The following is a 15,452-nucleotide window of genomic DNA, read 5'->3' on the forward strand; positions in this document are numbered from 1 at the left end:
TTTCCTTTGCTGTGCAAAAGCTTTGAAGTTTCATTAGGTCCCATTTGTTTATTTGTGTTTTTATTTCCATTTCTCTAGGACCTGGGTCAAAAAGGATCTTGCTGTGACTTATGTCATACAGTGTTCTGCCTATGTTTTCCTCTAAGAGTTTGATAGTGTCTGGCCTTACACTTAGGTCTTTAATCCATTTTGAGTTTATTTTTGTGTATGGTGTTAGGGAGTGTTCTAATTTCATACTTTTACATGTACCTGTCCAATTTTCCCAGCACCACTTATTGAAGAGGCTGTCTTTTCTCCACTGTATATGCTTGCCTCCTTTATCAAAGATAAGGTGACCATATGTGCGTGGGCTTATCTCTGGGCTTTCTATCCTGTTCCATTGATCTATATTTCTGTTTTTGTGCCAGTACCAAACTGTCTTGATTACTGTAGCTTTGTAATATAGTCTGAAGTCAGGGAGCCTGATTCCTCCAGCTCCATTTTTCGTTCTCAAGATTGCTTTGGCTATTCGGGGTCTTTTGTGTTTCCATACAAATTGTGAAATTTTTTGTTCTAGTTCTGTGAAAAATGCCAGTGGTAGTTTGATAGGGATTGCATTGAATCTGTAGATTGCTTTGGGTAGCAGAGTCATTTTCACAATGTTGATTCTTCCAATCCAAGAACATGGTATATCTCTCCATCTATTTGTATCATCTTTAATTTCTTTCATCAGTGTCCTATAATTTTCTGCATACAGGTCTTTTGTCTCCTTAGGTAGGTTTATTCCTAGGTATTTTATTCTTTTTGTTGCAATGGTAAACGGGAGTGTTTTCTTAATTTCACTTTCAGATTTTTCATCATTAGTATACAGGAATGCAAGAGATTTCTGTGCATTAATTTTGTATCCTGCTACTTTACCAAATTCATTGATTAGCTCTAGTAGTTTTCTGGTAGCATCTTTTGGATTCTCTATGTATAGTATCATGTCATCTGCAAACAGTGACAGCTTTACTTCTTCTTTTCCGATTTGGATTCCTTTTATTTCTTTTTCGTCTCTGATTGCTGTGGCTAACACTTCCAAAACTATGTTGAATAATAGTGGTGAGAGTGGGCAACCTTGTCTTGTTCCTGATCTTAGTGGAAATGGTTTCAGTTTTTCACCATTGAGGACAATGTTGGCTGTGGGTTTGTCATATACGGCCTTTATTATGTTGAGGAAAGTTCCCTCTATGCCTACTTTCTGCAGGACTTTTATCATAAATGGGTGTTGAATTTTGTCGAAAGCTTTCTCTGCATCTATTGAGATGATCATATGGTTTTTCTCCTTCAATTTGTTAATATGATGTATCACGTTGATTGATTTGCATATATTGAAGAATCCTTGCATTCCTGGAATAAACCCCACTTGATCATGGTGTATGATCCTTTTAATGTGCTGTTGGATTCTGTTTGCTAGTATTTTGTTGAGGATTTTTGCATCTATGTTCATCAGTGATATTGGCCTGTAGTTTTCTTTCTTTGTGACATTTTTGCCTGGTTTTGGTATCAGGGTGATGGTGGCCTCGTAGAATGAGTTGGGGAGTGTTCCTCCCTCTGCAATATTTTGGAAGAGTTTGAGAAGGATAGGTGTTAGCTCTTCTCTAAATGTTGGATAGAATTCGCCTGTGAAGCCATCTGGTCCTGGGCTTTTGTGTGTTGGAAGATTTTTAATCACAGTTTCAATTTCAGTGCTTGTGATTGGTCTGTTCATATTTTCTATTTCTTCCTGGTTCAGTCTCGGCAGGTTGTGCATTTCTAAGAATCTGTCCATTTCTTCCAGGTTGTCCATTTTATTGGCATAGAGTTGCTTGTAGTAATCTCTTATGATCGTTTGTATTTCTGCAGTGTCAGTGGTTACTTCTCCTTTTTCATTTCTAATTCTATTAATTTGAGTCTTCTCCTTTTTTCTCTTGATGAGTCTGGCTAATGGTTTATCAATTTTGTTTATCTTCTCAAAGAACCAGCTTTTAGTTTCATTGATTTTTGCTATTGTTTCCTTCATTTCTTTTTCATTTATTTCTGATCTGATCTTTATGATTTCTTTCCTTCTGCTAGCTTTGGGGTTTTTTTGTTCTTCTTTCTCTAATTGCTTTAGGTGCAAGGTTAGGTTATTTATTCGAGATGTTTCCTGTTTCTTGATGTAGGCTTGTATTGCTATAAACTTCCCTCTTAGAACTGCTTTTGCTGCATCCCATAGGTTTTGGATCGTCGTGTCTCCATTGTCATTTGTTTCTAGGTATTTTTTGATTTCCCCTTTGATTTCTTCAGTGATCACTTCGTTATTAAGTAGTGTATTGTGTAGCCTCCATGTGTTTGTATTTTTTACAGATCTTTTCCTGTAATTGATATCTAGTCTCATAGCGTTGTGGTCGGAAAAGATACTTGATACGATTTCAATTTTTTTAAATTTACCAAGGCTTGATTTGTGACCCAAGATATGATCTATCCTGGAGAATGTTCCATGAGCACTTGAGAAAAATGTGTATTCTGTTGTTTTTGGGTGGAATGTCCTATAAATATCAATTAAGTCCATCTTGTTTAATGTATCATTTAAAGCTTGTGTTTCCTTATTGATTTTCATTTTGGATGATCTGTCCATTGGTGAAAGTGGGGTGTTAAAGTCCCTTACTATGATTGTGTTACTGTTGATTTCCCCTTTTATGGCTGTTAGTATTTGCCTTATGTATTGAGGTGCTCCTATGTTGGGTGCATAAATATTTACAATTGTTATACCTTCCTCTTGGATCGATCCCTTGATCATTATATAGTGTCCTTCTTTGTCTCTTGTAATAGTCTTTATTTTAAAGTCTATTTTGTCTGATATGAGAATTGCTACTCCAGCTTTCTTTTCATTTCCATTTGCATGGAATATCTTTTTCCATCCCCTCACTTTCAGTCTGTATGTGTCTCTAGGTCTGAAGTGGGTCTCTTGTAGACAGCATATATATGGGTCTTGTTTTTGTATCCATTCAGCCAGTCTGTGTCTTTTGGTGGGAGCATTTAATCCATTTACATTTAAGGTAATTATCGATATGTATGTTCCTATTCCCATTTTCTTAAATGTTTTGGGTTTGTTATTGTAGGTGTTTTCCTTCTCTTGTGTTTCTTGCCTAGAGAAGTTCCTTTAGCATTTGTTGTAAAGCTGGTTTGGTGGTGCTGAACTCTCTCAGCTTTTGCTTGTCTGTAAAGGTTTTAATTTCTCCATCAAATCCGAATGAGATCCTTGCTGGGTAGAGTAATCTTGGTTGTAGGTTTTTCTCCTTCATCACTTTAAGTATATCCTGCCACTCCCTTCTGGCTTGCAGCGTTTCTGCTGAAAGATCAGCTGTTAACCTTATGGGGATGCCCTTGTGTGTTATCTGTTGTTTTTCCCTTGCTGCTTTTAATATGTTTTCTTTATATTTAATTTTTGATAGTTTGATTAATATGTGTCTTGGTGTGTTTCTCCTTGGATTTATCCTGTATGGGACTCTCTGTGCTTCCAGGACTTGATTAACTATTTCCTTTCCCATATTAGGGAAGTTTTCAACTATAATCTCTTCAAATATTTTCTCAGTCCCTTTCTTTTTCTCTTCTTCTTCTGGGACCCCTATAATTCGAATGTTGGTGCGTTTAATGTTGTCCCAGAGGTCTCTGAGACTGTCCTCAGTTCTTTTCATTCTTTTTTCTTTATTCTGGTCTGCAGTAGTTATTTCCACCATTTTATCTTCCAGGTCACTTATCCGTTCTTCTGCCTCAGTTATTCTGCTATTGATCCCATCTAGAGTATTTTTAATTTCATTTATTGTGCTTGTCATCGTTTCTTGGTTCCTCTTTAGTTCTTCTACGTCCTTGTTAAATGTTTCTTGCATTTTGTCTATTCTATTTCCAAGACTTTGGATCATCCTTACTATCATTATTCTGAATTCTTTTTCAGGTAGACTACCTATTTCCTCTTCATTTGTTAGGTCTGGTGTGTTTTGACCCTGCTCCTTCATCTGCTGTGTGTTTTTCTGTCTTCTCATTTTGCTTATCTTACTGTGTTTGGGGTCTCCTTTTCACAGGCTGCAGGTTCGTAGTTCCCGTTGTTTTTGGTATCTGTCCCCAGTGGCTAAGGTTGGTTCAGTGGGTTGTGTAGGTTTCCTGGTGGAGGGAACTAGTGCCTGTGTTCTGGTGGATGAGGCTGGATGTTGTCTTTCTGGTGGGTTCGTCCACGTCTGGTGGTGTGTTTTGGGGTGTCTGTGGCCTTATTATGATTTTAGGCAGCCTCTCTGTTAATGGATGGGGCTGTGTTCCTCTCTTGCTAGTTGTTTGGCATAGGGTGTCCAGCACTGTAGCTTGCTGGTCGTTGAGTGAAGCTGGGTCTTGATGCTGAGATGGAGATCTCTGAGAGATTTTCGCCGTTTGGTATTACGTGGAGCTGGGAGGTCTCTTGTGGACCAGTGTCCTGAAGTTGGCTCTCCCACCTCAGAGGCACAGCCCTGATGCCTGGCTGGAGCACCAAGAGCCTTTCATCCACACGGCTCAGAATAAAAGGGAGAAAAAATGGAAAGAAAGAAAAAAAGAGGATAAAATAAAATAAAATAAAGCAATTATAATAAAAAATAAGAAAAAAAATTAAGAGTAAATTTATTAAGAAAAAAAATTTTTTTTAATTTTTAAAAATAGATTTATTAATTTTTTATACTAAAAATAAGAAAAAAATTATTTAGAAAAAATTTATTAAGAAAAAAATTTTTTTAATTTTTTAAAATAAAAAATATGAAAAAACTTATTAAAAATTTTTTTAAAAATAGAAAATAAGGAAAAAATTATTAAGAAAACATTTATTAGGGAAAAAAAAAATTTTTAAGCCAAAAAAAAAAAACGGACGGACCTAACCCTAGGACTAAGGGTGAGAGCAAAGCTATACAGACAAAATCTCACCCAGAAGCATACACATCTACAGTCACAAAAAAAAGGAAAAGGGGAAAAGTTAATATATCCTGCTCCCAAAGTCCACCTCCTAAATTTGGGATGATTCGTTGTCTATTCAGGTATTCAACAGATGCAGGCACATCAAGTTGTTTGTGGAGCTTTAATCCGCTGCTTCTGAGGCTGCTGGGAGAGATTTCCCTTTCTCTTCTTTGTTCGTACAGCTCCCGGGGTTCAGCTTTGGATTTGGACCCGCCTCTGCATGTAGGTCCCCTGAGGGCGTCTGTTCCCCGCCCAGACAGAACGGGGTTAAAGGAGCAGCTGATTCGGGGGCTCTGGCTCAGTCAGGCCGGGGGGAGGGAGCGGTACGGAGGAGGCGGGGCGAGCCTGCGGCGGCAGAAGCCGGCGTGACGTTGCAGCAGCCTGAGGCGCGCCGTGCGCTCTCCCGGGGAAGTTGTCCCCGGATTACGGGAGCCTGGCCGTGGCGGGCTGCACAGGCTCCCGGGAGGGGCGGTGTGGAGAATGACCCGTGCTCGCCCACAGGCTGTTTGGTGGCGGCAGCAGCAGCCTTAGCGTCTCATGCCCGTCTCTGGGGTCCGCGCTGATAGCCGCGGCTCGCGCCCGTCTCTGGAGTTCGTTTAAGTGGCGCTCTGAATCCCCTCTCCTTGCACGCCGCGAAACAAAGAGGCAAGAAAAAGTCTCCTGCCTCTTCGGCAGCTGCAGACCTTTTCTCGTGCACCCTCCCGGCTAGTTGTGGTGCGCTAGACCCTTCAGGCTGTGTTCACGCAGCCAACCCCAGTCCTCTCCCTGGGATCCGACCGAAGCCCGCGCCTCAGCTCCCAGCCCCCGCCCGCCCCGGCGGGTGAGCAGACAAGCCTCTCGGGCTGGTGAGTGCTGCTCGGCGCCGAGCCTCTGTGCGGGAATCTCTCCGTTTTTCCCTCTGCGTCCCTGTTGCTGTGGGATCCGCGCTGATAGCCGCGGCTCGCGCCCGTCTCTGGAGCTCGTTTAGGCGGCGCTCTGAATCCCCTCTCCTTGCGCGCCGCGAAACAAAGAGGCAAGAAAAATTCTCTTGCCTCTTTGGCACCTGCAGTCTTTTTCCTGGACTCCCTCCCGGCTAGCACCGAAGCCCAAGCCCCACCTCCCAGGCCCCGCCCGCCCCGGCGGCTGAGCAGACAAGCCTCTCGGGCTGGTGAGTGCTGGTCGGCACCGCTCCTCTGTGCGGGAATCTCTCCGCTTTGCCCTCCGCACCACTGTGGCTGCGCTCTCCTCCGTGGCTCCGAAGCTTCCCCCCTCTGCTACCCGCAGTCTCTGCCCACGAAGGGGCTTCCTAGTGTGTGGAAACCTTTCCTCCTTCACAGCTCCCTCCCACTGGTGCAGGTCCCGTCCCTATTCTTTTGTCTCTGTTATTTCTTTTTTCTTTTGCCCTACCCAAGTACGTGGGGATTTTCTTGCCTTTTGGGAGGTCTGACGTCTTCTGCCAGCGTTCAGTGGGTGTTCTGTAGGAGCAGTTCCACGTGTAGATGTATTTCTCATGTATCTGTGGGGAGGAAGGTGATCTCCGCGTCTTACTCTTCCGCCATCTTGCCCCAATACTAAATTCTTATATTTACTTGAGTCTGTGGCTAGATTTCATTCTGATCCAGTACCAGGACTACAGGGTTTTAATTACTATAGTTTGTTATATTTTGCTATCTGGGAGCCAAATTCCCAATTATTTCTCTTGTTTGAAAAATTTTTGGCTGTTTTTGCTAATTTCCTTTTCTAAGATTTTACTGGTCAGGTTCTACAAAATACCATGTTGCTTTCAGTTGAGATTGTTTTGAATTTATGGATTACTTTCTGGAAAATTGACACTTAAAGTTTTGATTCTTCCCATCTAGGAGTATTCTATAGCTTGCTTTTGTTAGTTTGTTAACGCATCATATACCCTTCAGATGTGTGTGTTTCTAGATTTTAGAGCTGTTGCTGTTGCAAATTTATTTTTATCTATTACATTTTTTATTGGTTATTGACATTATGTAGAAATACTTTTGTTTTTGTAATTTGTATGGTAGTTTGTTTCTTCCTTGCCTAAAACCCTTTATTGGTTGTACTAATTTTTCGGTTATTTTTCTCCAATTTTCTAGGTAAATAGCCACTTTGTAATGGTGACAGTTCTGGTTCTTTTTCTTGCCTTAAATTATTATCTGTGACTGCAAGTACAACTTTGAAAAGTAGCCATTAAACTGTGTAATTGTAATGAACATCTGTCTTTTGTAGGAATGCTCCTATAATGTTTCTGTGATTTTCTAATAGATAACTTTGAGTTGAGTAAGTTTCTCTCCACTTCATTCCTAGATTACCAAGTGTTTCAGTCTCAAATGCATCTTGAATTTTGTCAGATGTCTTCATAATTTTTCTAAGAGTTTTCTTCTGTACATATATTAAATAGTGAATAACAGTAAGTTTCCTGTTTGAATTATCCTTTTATGTCTGCTTGTGAATATTACAATATTCAGTAGTTGTATATGAAGTTCACTGGTGAAACTGACCAGTAGTTTTCTGTTTGTTGTGTGTGTGTGTGTGTGTGTGTGCGCGCACATGCACGCACGCACACGTGCATGCATGTGTGTTATTCTCTTCTGCTTTGGATGTCAGGGTTATGCTAGTGCTCTCAAATTAACTGGAAAGCTTTTCCAACTCTTAGAGATGCACTGGTACACTTTATTAACTGGTATTCTTTGTTGAAAATGTAGTAGCACTTGACCTTACTGTCTGACCAACTGAACTTGTTGCCTTTTAGGGGTGACTCTTCAATTTTTTAATCTCCATGATTGTTATATCCCTGTGGGGTTTTTTTTTTTAATTAGTTTTGCCAGAGGCTTATCTATCTTATTAATCTTTTTCAAATAATTAACTTTCAATTTAGAGTTAAAATTTTACTCCTTTTATTTCTAGCTCTTTATTCAGTTAACAACAGCTTTTCTTGTTTTCTAATTGGTATACTCATGGTTATAAATTTTTCTCTTGAGTAAAGCTGAGTATGTCATAGATTTTAACATGTAATACACTTATACCTAAATATTTTGAAATTTTAAATTTCATTTCCTCTTTAAATCAAGATCTGCCAAGATATTTTCATTTTATTCTATAGTATGCCAATTTTTTTTAATGTTTGGAAAGAATGGATATAAAGTTACATATACGAATATATCAATTTAGATCAAACTTGTTTGTTATTTAAATTCTCTCTGTACACTTTTCATTTATTTGAATTGTTTATTCTCCATAAAACAAACAGAAGAATCTAAGTTAACTATAGAAAATTTTTGTGCAGGTATAGATTTTTTCATGAATTAGGCATGCAGTTGAATCTCTCCCCTTTCCCCATTGCCACCATTTGTATTTTGTGATAAAGCCCTGATTAACCTGAGAGAGGCAATATAAAGTCACTTTTTGGGGTAACTTGAAGGATAAGGTCAATAAGACTCGCAAGTGTCTGATAATGTTTTAGCAAAATCTCAATAAGCCAACCATATGTTAGATTCATACTTGAACTTGAAAGCAATCAGAGCCAATATTTTTTAAACAAAATATTTGAGATATACAAAAAAAGAAAAAAGAATAAAATAATAAATAATAAAATGGTAGCTCCTACCCAGCTTACGAAAATGTCATTACTGTACAGGTGATGCCCACTTGTACTCCTCCTTGATCATATCTCTATATTATAGTTCACTTGTGGAATTAATAGCTATCCTGAATTTGTCCTGTATTTCTTTTGTGTTGTTGTTTCGTTTTTCATTCTTTTTTCTCAGCTTTTTAAAAACTGAGATATAATTGACATATTGTGTAAGTTTAAATTGTACAACCTATTGATTTGATGGATTTATATCACATTGATAGATTTATATTACATTATGATTGCCATTGTAGTATTAGCTAATACCTCTGTTACATCTCATAATTATTATTTCTTCCAGTGGTGGGAACAGTTAATATCTAGTCTCTTAGAAAGTTTTATGTTTGTAATACAGTTTTATTGTCTATAATCACTGTACTGTGTGTTAGATCTCTAGGATTTATTTACCTACTAGTTGCAGTTGTGTAATTCTTTATATTTTAACTATATATTGGCTGTTTTGTATGTTTTAAAAATTTGATTGAAGGTGATGCATTGTATTTATTCTGCAGCTTGCTATTTGCATTCCATCTTATGTTTGTGCAGTTTATTCAAGCTGATGCATGTAGCTTATTCATTTTCACTGTTGGGTGTAATATTTTATTATATCAAAATACTATAACTTACTCATTCTCCTCTCGATGGACATTTAGTTGTTTCCTGCTTTTCGTTATTACAAACAGTGCTGCTCTGAACACGATTGTATATGCTTCTTCTAGGGTGTTCATAGCAGCAAGATTCATAATAGCTAAAGAGTAGAAACAACCCAAATGTCCATCAGCTGATTAATGGATAAATTAAAATGTGGTCTATCCATATAATGGAATATTATTCAGCCATAAAAAGTAGTGAAGTACTGATACATCCTATAACATGGATAAACCTTGAAAACATGTTAAGTGAAAGAAGTCAGTCACAAAAGACTGCATAATATGTGATTCCATGTATATGAAATATGCAGAATAAGCAAATTCATAGAGACAGAAAGTAGACTAGTGTTTCCCAGAGTCTGGGGGAAGAGTGTAATGGTGAGTGACTGTTAATGGGTTTGGGGCTTTTGGGGTTGGGGGGGGGAATGAAAATGTTCTAAATTTAGATTGTGGTGATATTGCACAACTCTGAATATACTAAAACCACTGAACTGTACACTTTAGATTGGTGAGCTTATGGGATGTGAATTATATCTCACTAAAGAAATTAAAGATAATTTCTAGGACAGTATTTTTCAAACCCAACCCACTAGTAGGTTATAAACCAATTTTAGTGAGTCAGAATAGCGTTTGCAGGGTGTTTTTGTTTTGAGCTGTAAGAATTTCTTCATTTATTCTTTAGAAAACGGGAGTGGGGAGCTCACGTGGCTAGTTTGAGTATATAAATTCATGAAATGGTTAAGTGAAAACTCATAAATAGCATATTTATGATAGTTATGAATATATAATATTTGGCTGCAAAAAATTCAGTAAATTTTTGTTTGGTACTTTGGTTTTACTATTTATTTGGGTGATTAGTGATGATTATACCAGAAATGGAATCTTGAAAGGATCCTCGGAAATAAGAGAGAACACTCTAATTTGGCTTTTATCATCTCTTTGTTCACACTCCAGAGTTTCTGTGTCAAATCTGTCAAGCTTTTCCGCTACTTTCTGCCTTTCTCCCAGATTTTTGCCTTGGCTCTATTCTGTACCGCAGCCAAATATATTCCTATTTCTAACATTCTGGTGTTTTGATCAGGTTATAAATTGACTCCTTTGGAAGCATACTGCTATTAAAATTTGATCTGTTGTCCATTTCAGTTTATATTAGAGATTTTGTAGATGGTACTGGGTTAAATTTTATATGCTTTGAGAGCTTTAAAGTACTGATACAGTTTTTGTCTTCTGAATATGAATAACAAATACTTGAGGCATGAAAATAGATATGAAGAGTTTAAAATCACAGATTGAAACTATTTTAGAACTCTCCTTTTTTGTTCTAGGAAGAATTGTTTTCAGTTTCAAATGTTAGTAAGCTGAAATTTCTTTCTGTAATATTTCTTCAGATTTTTTATACTATTTTCTTATAACAACCATCAATCAAAGTTATAGTGATTTTGAGCTCTTTAATCATGTCATTGTCTTATCCTCATTATCTAATAGTAACTATCTCTGTTTTCTCAGATTTTCTCTTTTTGTTTTTGGTTTTTGTCTTTTTCTGACAGAGGCTTTTTTTTTAAAATTTATTTTATTGACGTATAGTTGATTTACAGTGTTGTGTTAATTTCTGTTGTACAGCAAAGTAATTCAGTTATACATATAAATATGTTCTTTTTCATATTCTTTTCCATTATGGTTTACCACAGGATATTGAGTATAGTCCCCAGTGCTATACAGTAGGACCGTAGTTTATCCATTCTATATATAATAGTTTGCATCTGCTAATCCTAAACTCCCAGCCCATCCCTCTCCCACCCACTCCTGCTTGACAACCACAAGTCTATTCTTTATGTCTAAAACTGGGACCTTTAGTCAGTAAAACTGGTGTGTGTGTTTTGGCACGAGGCTGGGAAAAAATTAGACTGAGGATGTCATTAAAAGGCAATATTTAACGTGAGGGGCTTGTGGTTGCCAGGCCATTTTTGCCTTCCTCTGACAGAGGCTTTTTTCAGTTGTCTGATGTTCATTGATTGACATCATGTATAAAAGCATAGCATTAGTAAAACATGGGCAGTTTGAGAAAGCCAAGACAATGCAGGGATCAGAAGGAAACTTAAAAACTATAATCATATCCTGAAGAGAAAAGAAGGCGTAGGAGTCTGTCGAAAAAGAATGTTCAAGAGAGAAAAAAAAAAGTGTGGGAAACTAAAATACGGTAGAAATTTAAAGGATAATACAAGTTAGGAAGATAAATCTGGAAAGTAGAATGAAAAACTTAAAAGATGCATAAATAAGAGAAAATATAAGAAGATTAATGAAGTAGACCAGTAGATCCAGAATCTGGGGGCGGGGGGGGAAGTTCCAGAGAGAGTAGACAATATGAAGAAGATTGAATTTTCAGTGAATTACAGGAAATTTTCTCAACTGAATGAATCTCTATTTTGCAAGTACATAGAAAGTACTTAGCAAGATGGATTTTTTAAAAAGCCACTCTGGAAGTTTCAGAACATGGGGATTAAAGAGAAGGTCCTTCAAAACAAAAAACAAACAAAAAACACCTTCCAGGGAGAAAAACAAGCCCTATTTCAAAGCTCAGAAGACATTGATGGACTTGTCAACAGCACCACTGAAAGCTAGAACGCAAAAGAGCAGTGTATTTTATACCCAGACTGGCAGTCAAGGATGAGAATAAAATAAAATAAAGATAGGAGAGATCTTAATAAATTTACCTCCCATGCACTCAGTCTCCAGAAGTTACTGATAAATGTGCACTATGAAAATGGAGTAAATCAAGATAGAGGAAGACTGTGGGATTGAGGACACAGGACATCCAACACACACAGAGATGACAGAACATTTAAGACATTATGTATATACTTAAAATTAATAAATATAAATTAAGTGTATTTTTTAATGAAATTTAAAAGTTAAAAATTGGATTTTTTTCCCCCTTAGTTGATCAATTTCTCTTATTGATTTAGAATGAGACAGGATTTTCTTCTGTACCAGCCATGGTCAAGATAGAGACTTATATTTTACATTGAGACCTGGAACTTATAATTCCTTTTTGAATCCTTGAACTGGGAATGATACTTAATAATGTTCGGTTTTATAACTAAAAACAACTTCACAAATACATATTCTTCCAAAAATGTTGCGAATCTTTAAAAAATAAATTTTTAACTTTACTACTCCCATGATACTTGTGGAATTGTAATAGTCCAGCATTTTCATGTCTGTTTTTTGCTACTTATATTTCACTACTTTTCAAAAATTTCTCAATTGTAGTTCTTAAAATGAAATTTTAATTGCAAAAGGCAACAAGTTTGAAATCAGAGAATTTGTTTTAGAAACATGTCTTAATCATAAATTTGGAAATGTTCATTCAGACTCATTATTTCCACTTAGGAAAGTAAGCCAGGTAGTTCCATACTGAATAAATTTCCCAAACACATGTTTTCACTGAGAATGAACACATTGAATCCTGCAGTTTTATAACTACTTTTGTATCCTCTGGGGGACAAAAAAGTACCAAGAATTGAGGCAGGTTGGAATGGCCACCAAAAATCTAAATCTAGTCATCCTTGCCAAGGTATGTCTTAGGTCTCAACAGCCCATGTAACTGATTCTGCTATTATAATTTTCTGTTAAATTGAATCTTTTGAAAAAACAATCTGATGAAACAGGTTTGAAAACACAAATAAAATACTGGAAAATGGGAATTAAAATTCCTTTTCCTACAACTACTGAAAAGAGTGCTATGGACACTGTTTCTTTTGCTTAAAGCTTTACGAAGCAGGCAGCTAATAAGTGTCAGAGCCTGAATGCAAATCCAAGTCTTTCTGCCTCCTGAACTACTACTCAGTGCTCAAAAATTTTGATATGACTAATTGACGGCATGTAGAGAAAGGAATCAATTTGGAAGTGTTTAATACATTATAAAATGAGATACCATTTTTACCTGTTAAATAAGCTAAGTTTTCTGAACTTAGTAATACTTAAATACTGGAAGCCCATATGTAGCTGGAGGTGTAATTCACTACAACCCTATCAGAAAAGTCATACTATGTAATAATCCTAAAAACTGTTCATGGCCACAGACTGGAAGGAAATAGTCCAAAGTGTTAATATGTTCAGAGTAGAGATCTAACAAAACAATTATTTTCCAAATTTCCTACATTTAACTTTTTTTGTTTTTTAATTTATTTTTGGCTGTAGTGGGTCTTCACTGCTGTGCGCAGGCTTCTCCTTTCGGTGGCTTCTTTTGTTGCAGAGCATGGGCTCTAGGTGCGTGGGCTTCAGTAGTTGTGGCACATGGCCTCAGTAGTTGTGGTACGCGGGCACTAGAGCGCACGGGCTTCAGTAGTTGCGGTGCATGGGCTCATGGCACGTGGCACGTGGGCTCTAGGGTGCAGGCTTCAGTAGTTGTGGCGAACAGGCTTAGTTGCTTCGCGGCATGTGGGATCTTCCCAGACCAGGGATCGAACCCGTGTCCCCTGCGCTGGCAGGCGGATTCTTAACCACTGCACCACCAGGGAAGTCCTAACATGTTATTTTTATAAATAAGGGAAATGTTTCTATCTTTATCTGGCAGTTTAACTTTAGGGAAATAATTCTAAATACAGAATAAAGATTATCTAAAAATACTCAACAGCTTTATGTTTTAGTAGTGAAAAATTAGAAACAAATGTCCAGCTGAGCAGAATGTACCAGAGTAAATAGTGATACTTCTATGGGAAATATGTAAGACTTAAGAGATTGCATAGGTATGAGGGGGAAAGTTTACAGTATAATAGGCAAAGCCGGATACAGATTTGTTTATAAAGTATGTGATTACCGATACATATTTTTATAAAAATACAGCAGATTACTGGAAGAAGGTCTAGTAGTTTTATCAGCAATTTTGTTTGAACATTGAGATTCAAGTAATGTTTTCCCTTTGTACTTTTATATATTTTCCAGATTTTATTTAATCATGCACTGACTTTTTAAGGCTAATATTTTCCTAACATGAGGTAAAGTGATAGGTAATGTTTTCCTAGGCTGCCACTACATAACATTCTGTTTGTAGTATCTGTTAATTGGTCCTGTTTTCTTCTGTCCATATGGAATGAACATGTTTGTATTATTTCTTAGATCTGAAACTCAGCACCGAGGCTCTGCTCCCCACTCTGAGAGTGATCTCCCAGAGCAGGAAGAGGAGATTCTGGGATCTGATGATGATGAGCAGGAAGATCCCAATGATTATTGTAAAGGTAAGATTTTCTGTGAGGAGATACTAAGTAAGATGTGATCCATGTATATGCAGTTTTTCATTTGAATATTTGGTTTATCAGCATAAACAGTATTGATGCTTTCTGCTTATTGCATCCTTTTCTCCAAGTATAGGAATTAGTATTTCCTTTTACTTTGACTTAATTAAAGCTTAGTTTAAATTAAATTTGTTTTTACTCCTTAAAAACGATAGTGCATATTTACCTTAGAAAATTTCAGAAATATGTTAAACAAAAAGAAAACAAAAGCCATCTATAATGCTGTCACCCAGAAGTAACCAGTGGTAAGATTTGGTATGTAGACTTTTGAAAAACACCTTTCACTACTCTTTTCTCAAAGTGATGATTGCTAAGATACATTAAACTGGAATTATAGATACTTAAACTGTGTCATAAGGTTGCCTGTTATCTTTTCTGTTTCTTTTATGAAACTTTCCAGGATTCTTGGGTAGGATCTTATAACAGAATATCTCTTAACCATTGAGGAGAACCTGGTTCTTCTTCTCAGTAGGCAGAGATGCATGTTTAAATCCCTTGATTCCTGCCACTGTTGGCAGCCTTTTCAGGCCTTCCTGGTTTTCATGTTTTAGAAAAGCAATTTCTTTTTTTAAAGTTAAATGAATGGAATTCATTAATCTCTCTCCTAAAAAACATTCTGAGACTACAACTATAAATAGATTTATATGTTTAGATAAATCTTGGATTACTGAGGGGCAAGAATGTTGTGAAACATAACCTTATTTTTGTTTGAGGATGACTTATTTTTTTAAGTAATCATTGGTTGTTCCACAAAGCATCACTTGCTCACTCTAAATCATTACTCTTATTCTTTAAGATATTTTTTGTAACATGAGCTCAATAATACTGTGTTGCTGACTTGACTTAACATTTTCTTTTGTTGACTTGGTTGTGTTAGAAGAAACCATTTTTATTTGCTAAAAGGTGTATAGATGTTGAAAAATGTGTTGTGAGATA

At 36.9% G+C, this 15,452-nt stretch overlaps 1 protein-coding gene across 3 annotated transcripts in view; it reads left to right on the forward strand.

Annotated features, from left to right (window-relative positions):
- The window catches only part of SRPK1 (SRSF protein kinase 1), a 100,903-nt gene that overhangs the window by 48,830 nt on the left and 36,621 nt on the right, over positions 1-15,452 (forward strand). For all 3 annotated transcript variants that reach the window (XM_061196322.1, XM_061196323.1, XM_061196321.1), the window contains one exon: positions 14,341-14,459. In XM_061196322.1, coding sequence (XP_061052305.1) covers positions 14,341-14,459 — 119 coding nt within the window. The remainder of the gene's footprint in view (positions 1-14,340; positions 14,460-15,452) is intronic.

Source organism: Eubalaena glacialis, chromosome 7 (genome assembly GCF_028564815.1).
Source record: "Eubalaena glacialis isolate mEubGla1 chromosome 7, mEubGla1.1.hap2.+ XY, whole genome shotgun sequence".
NCBI classification, from domain to species: domain Eukaryota; kingdom Metazoa; phylum Chordata; class Mammalia; order Artiodactyla; family Balaenidae; genus Eubalaena; species Eubalaena glacialis.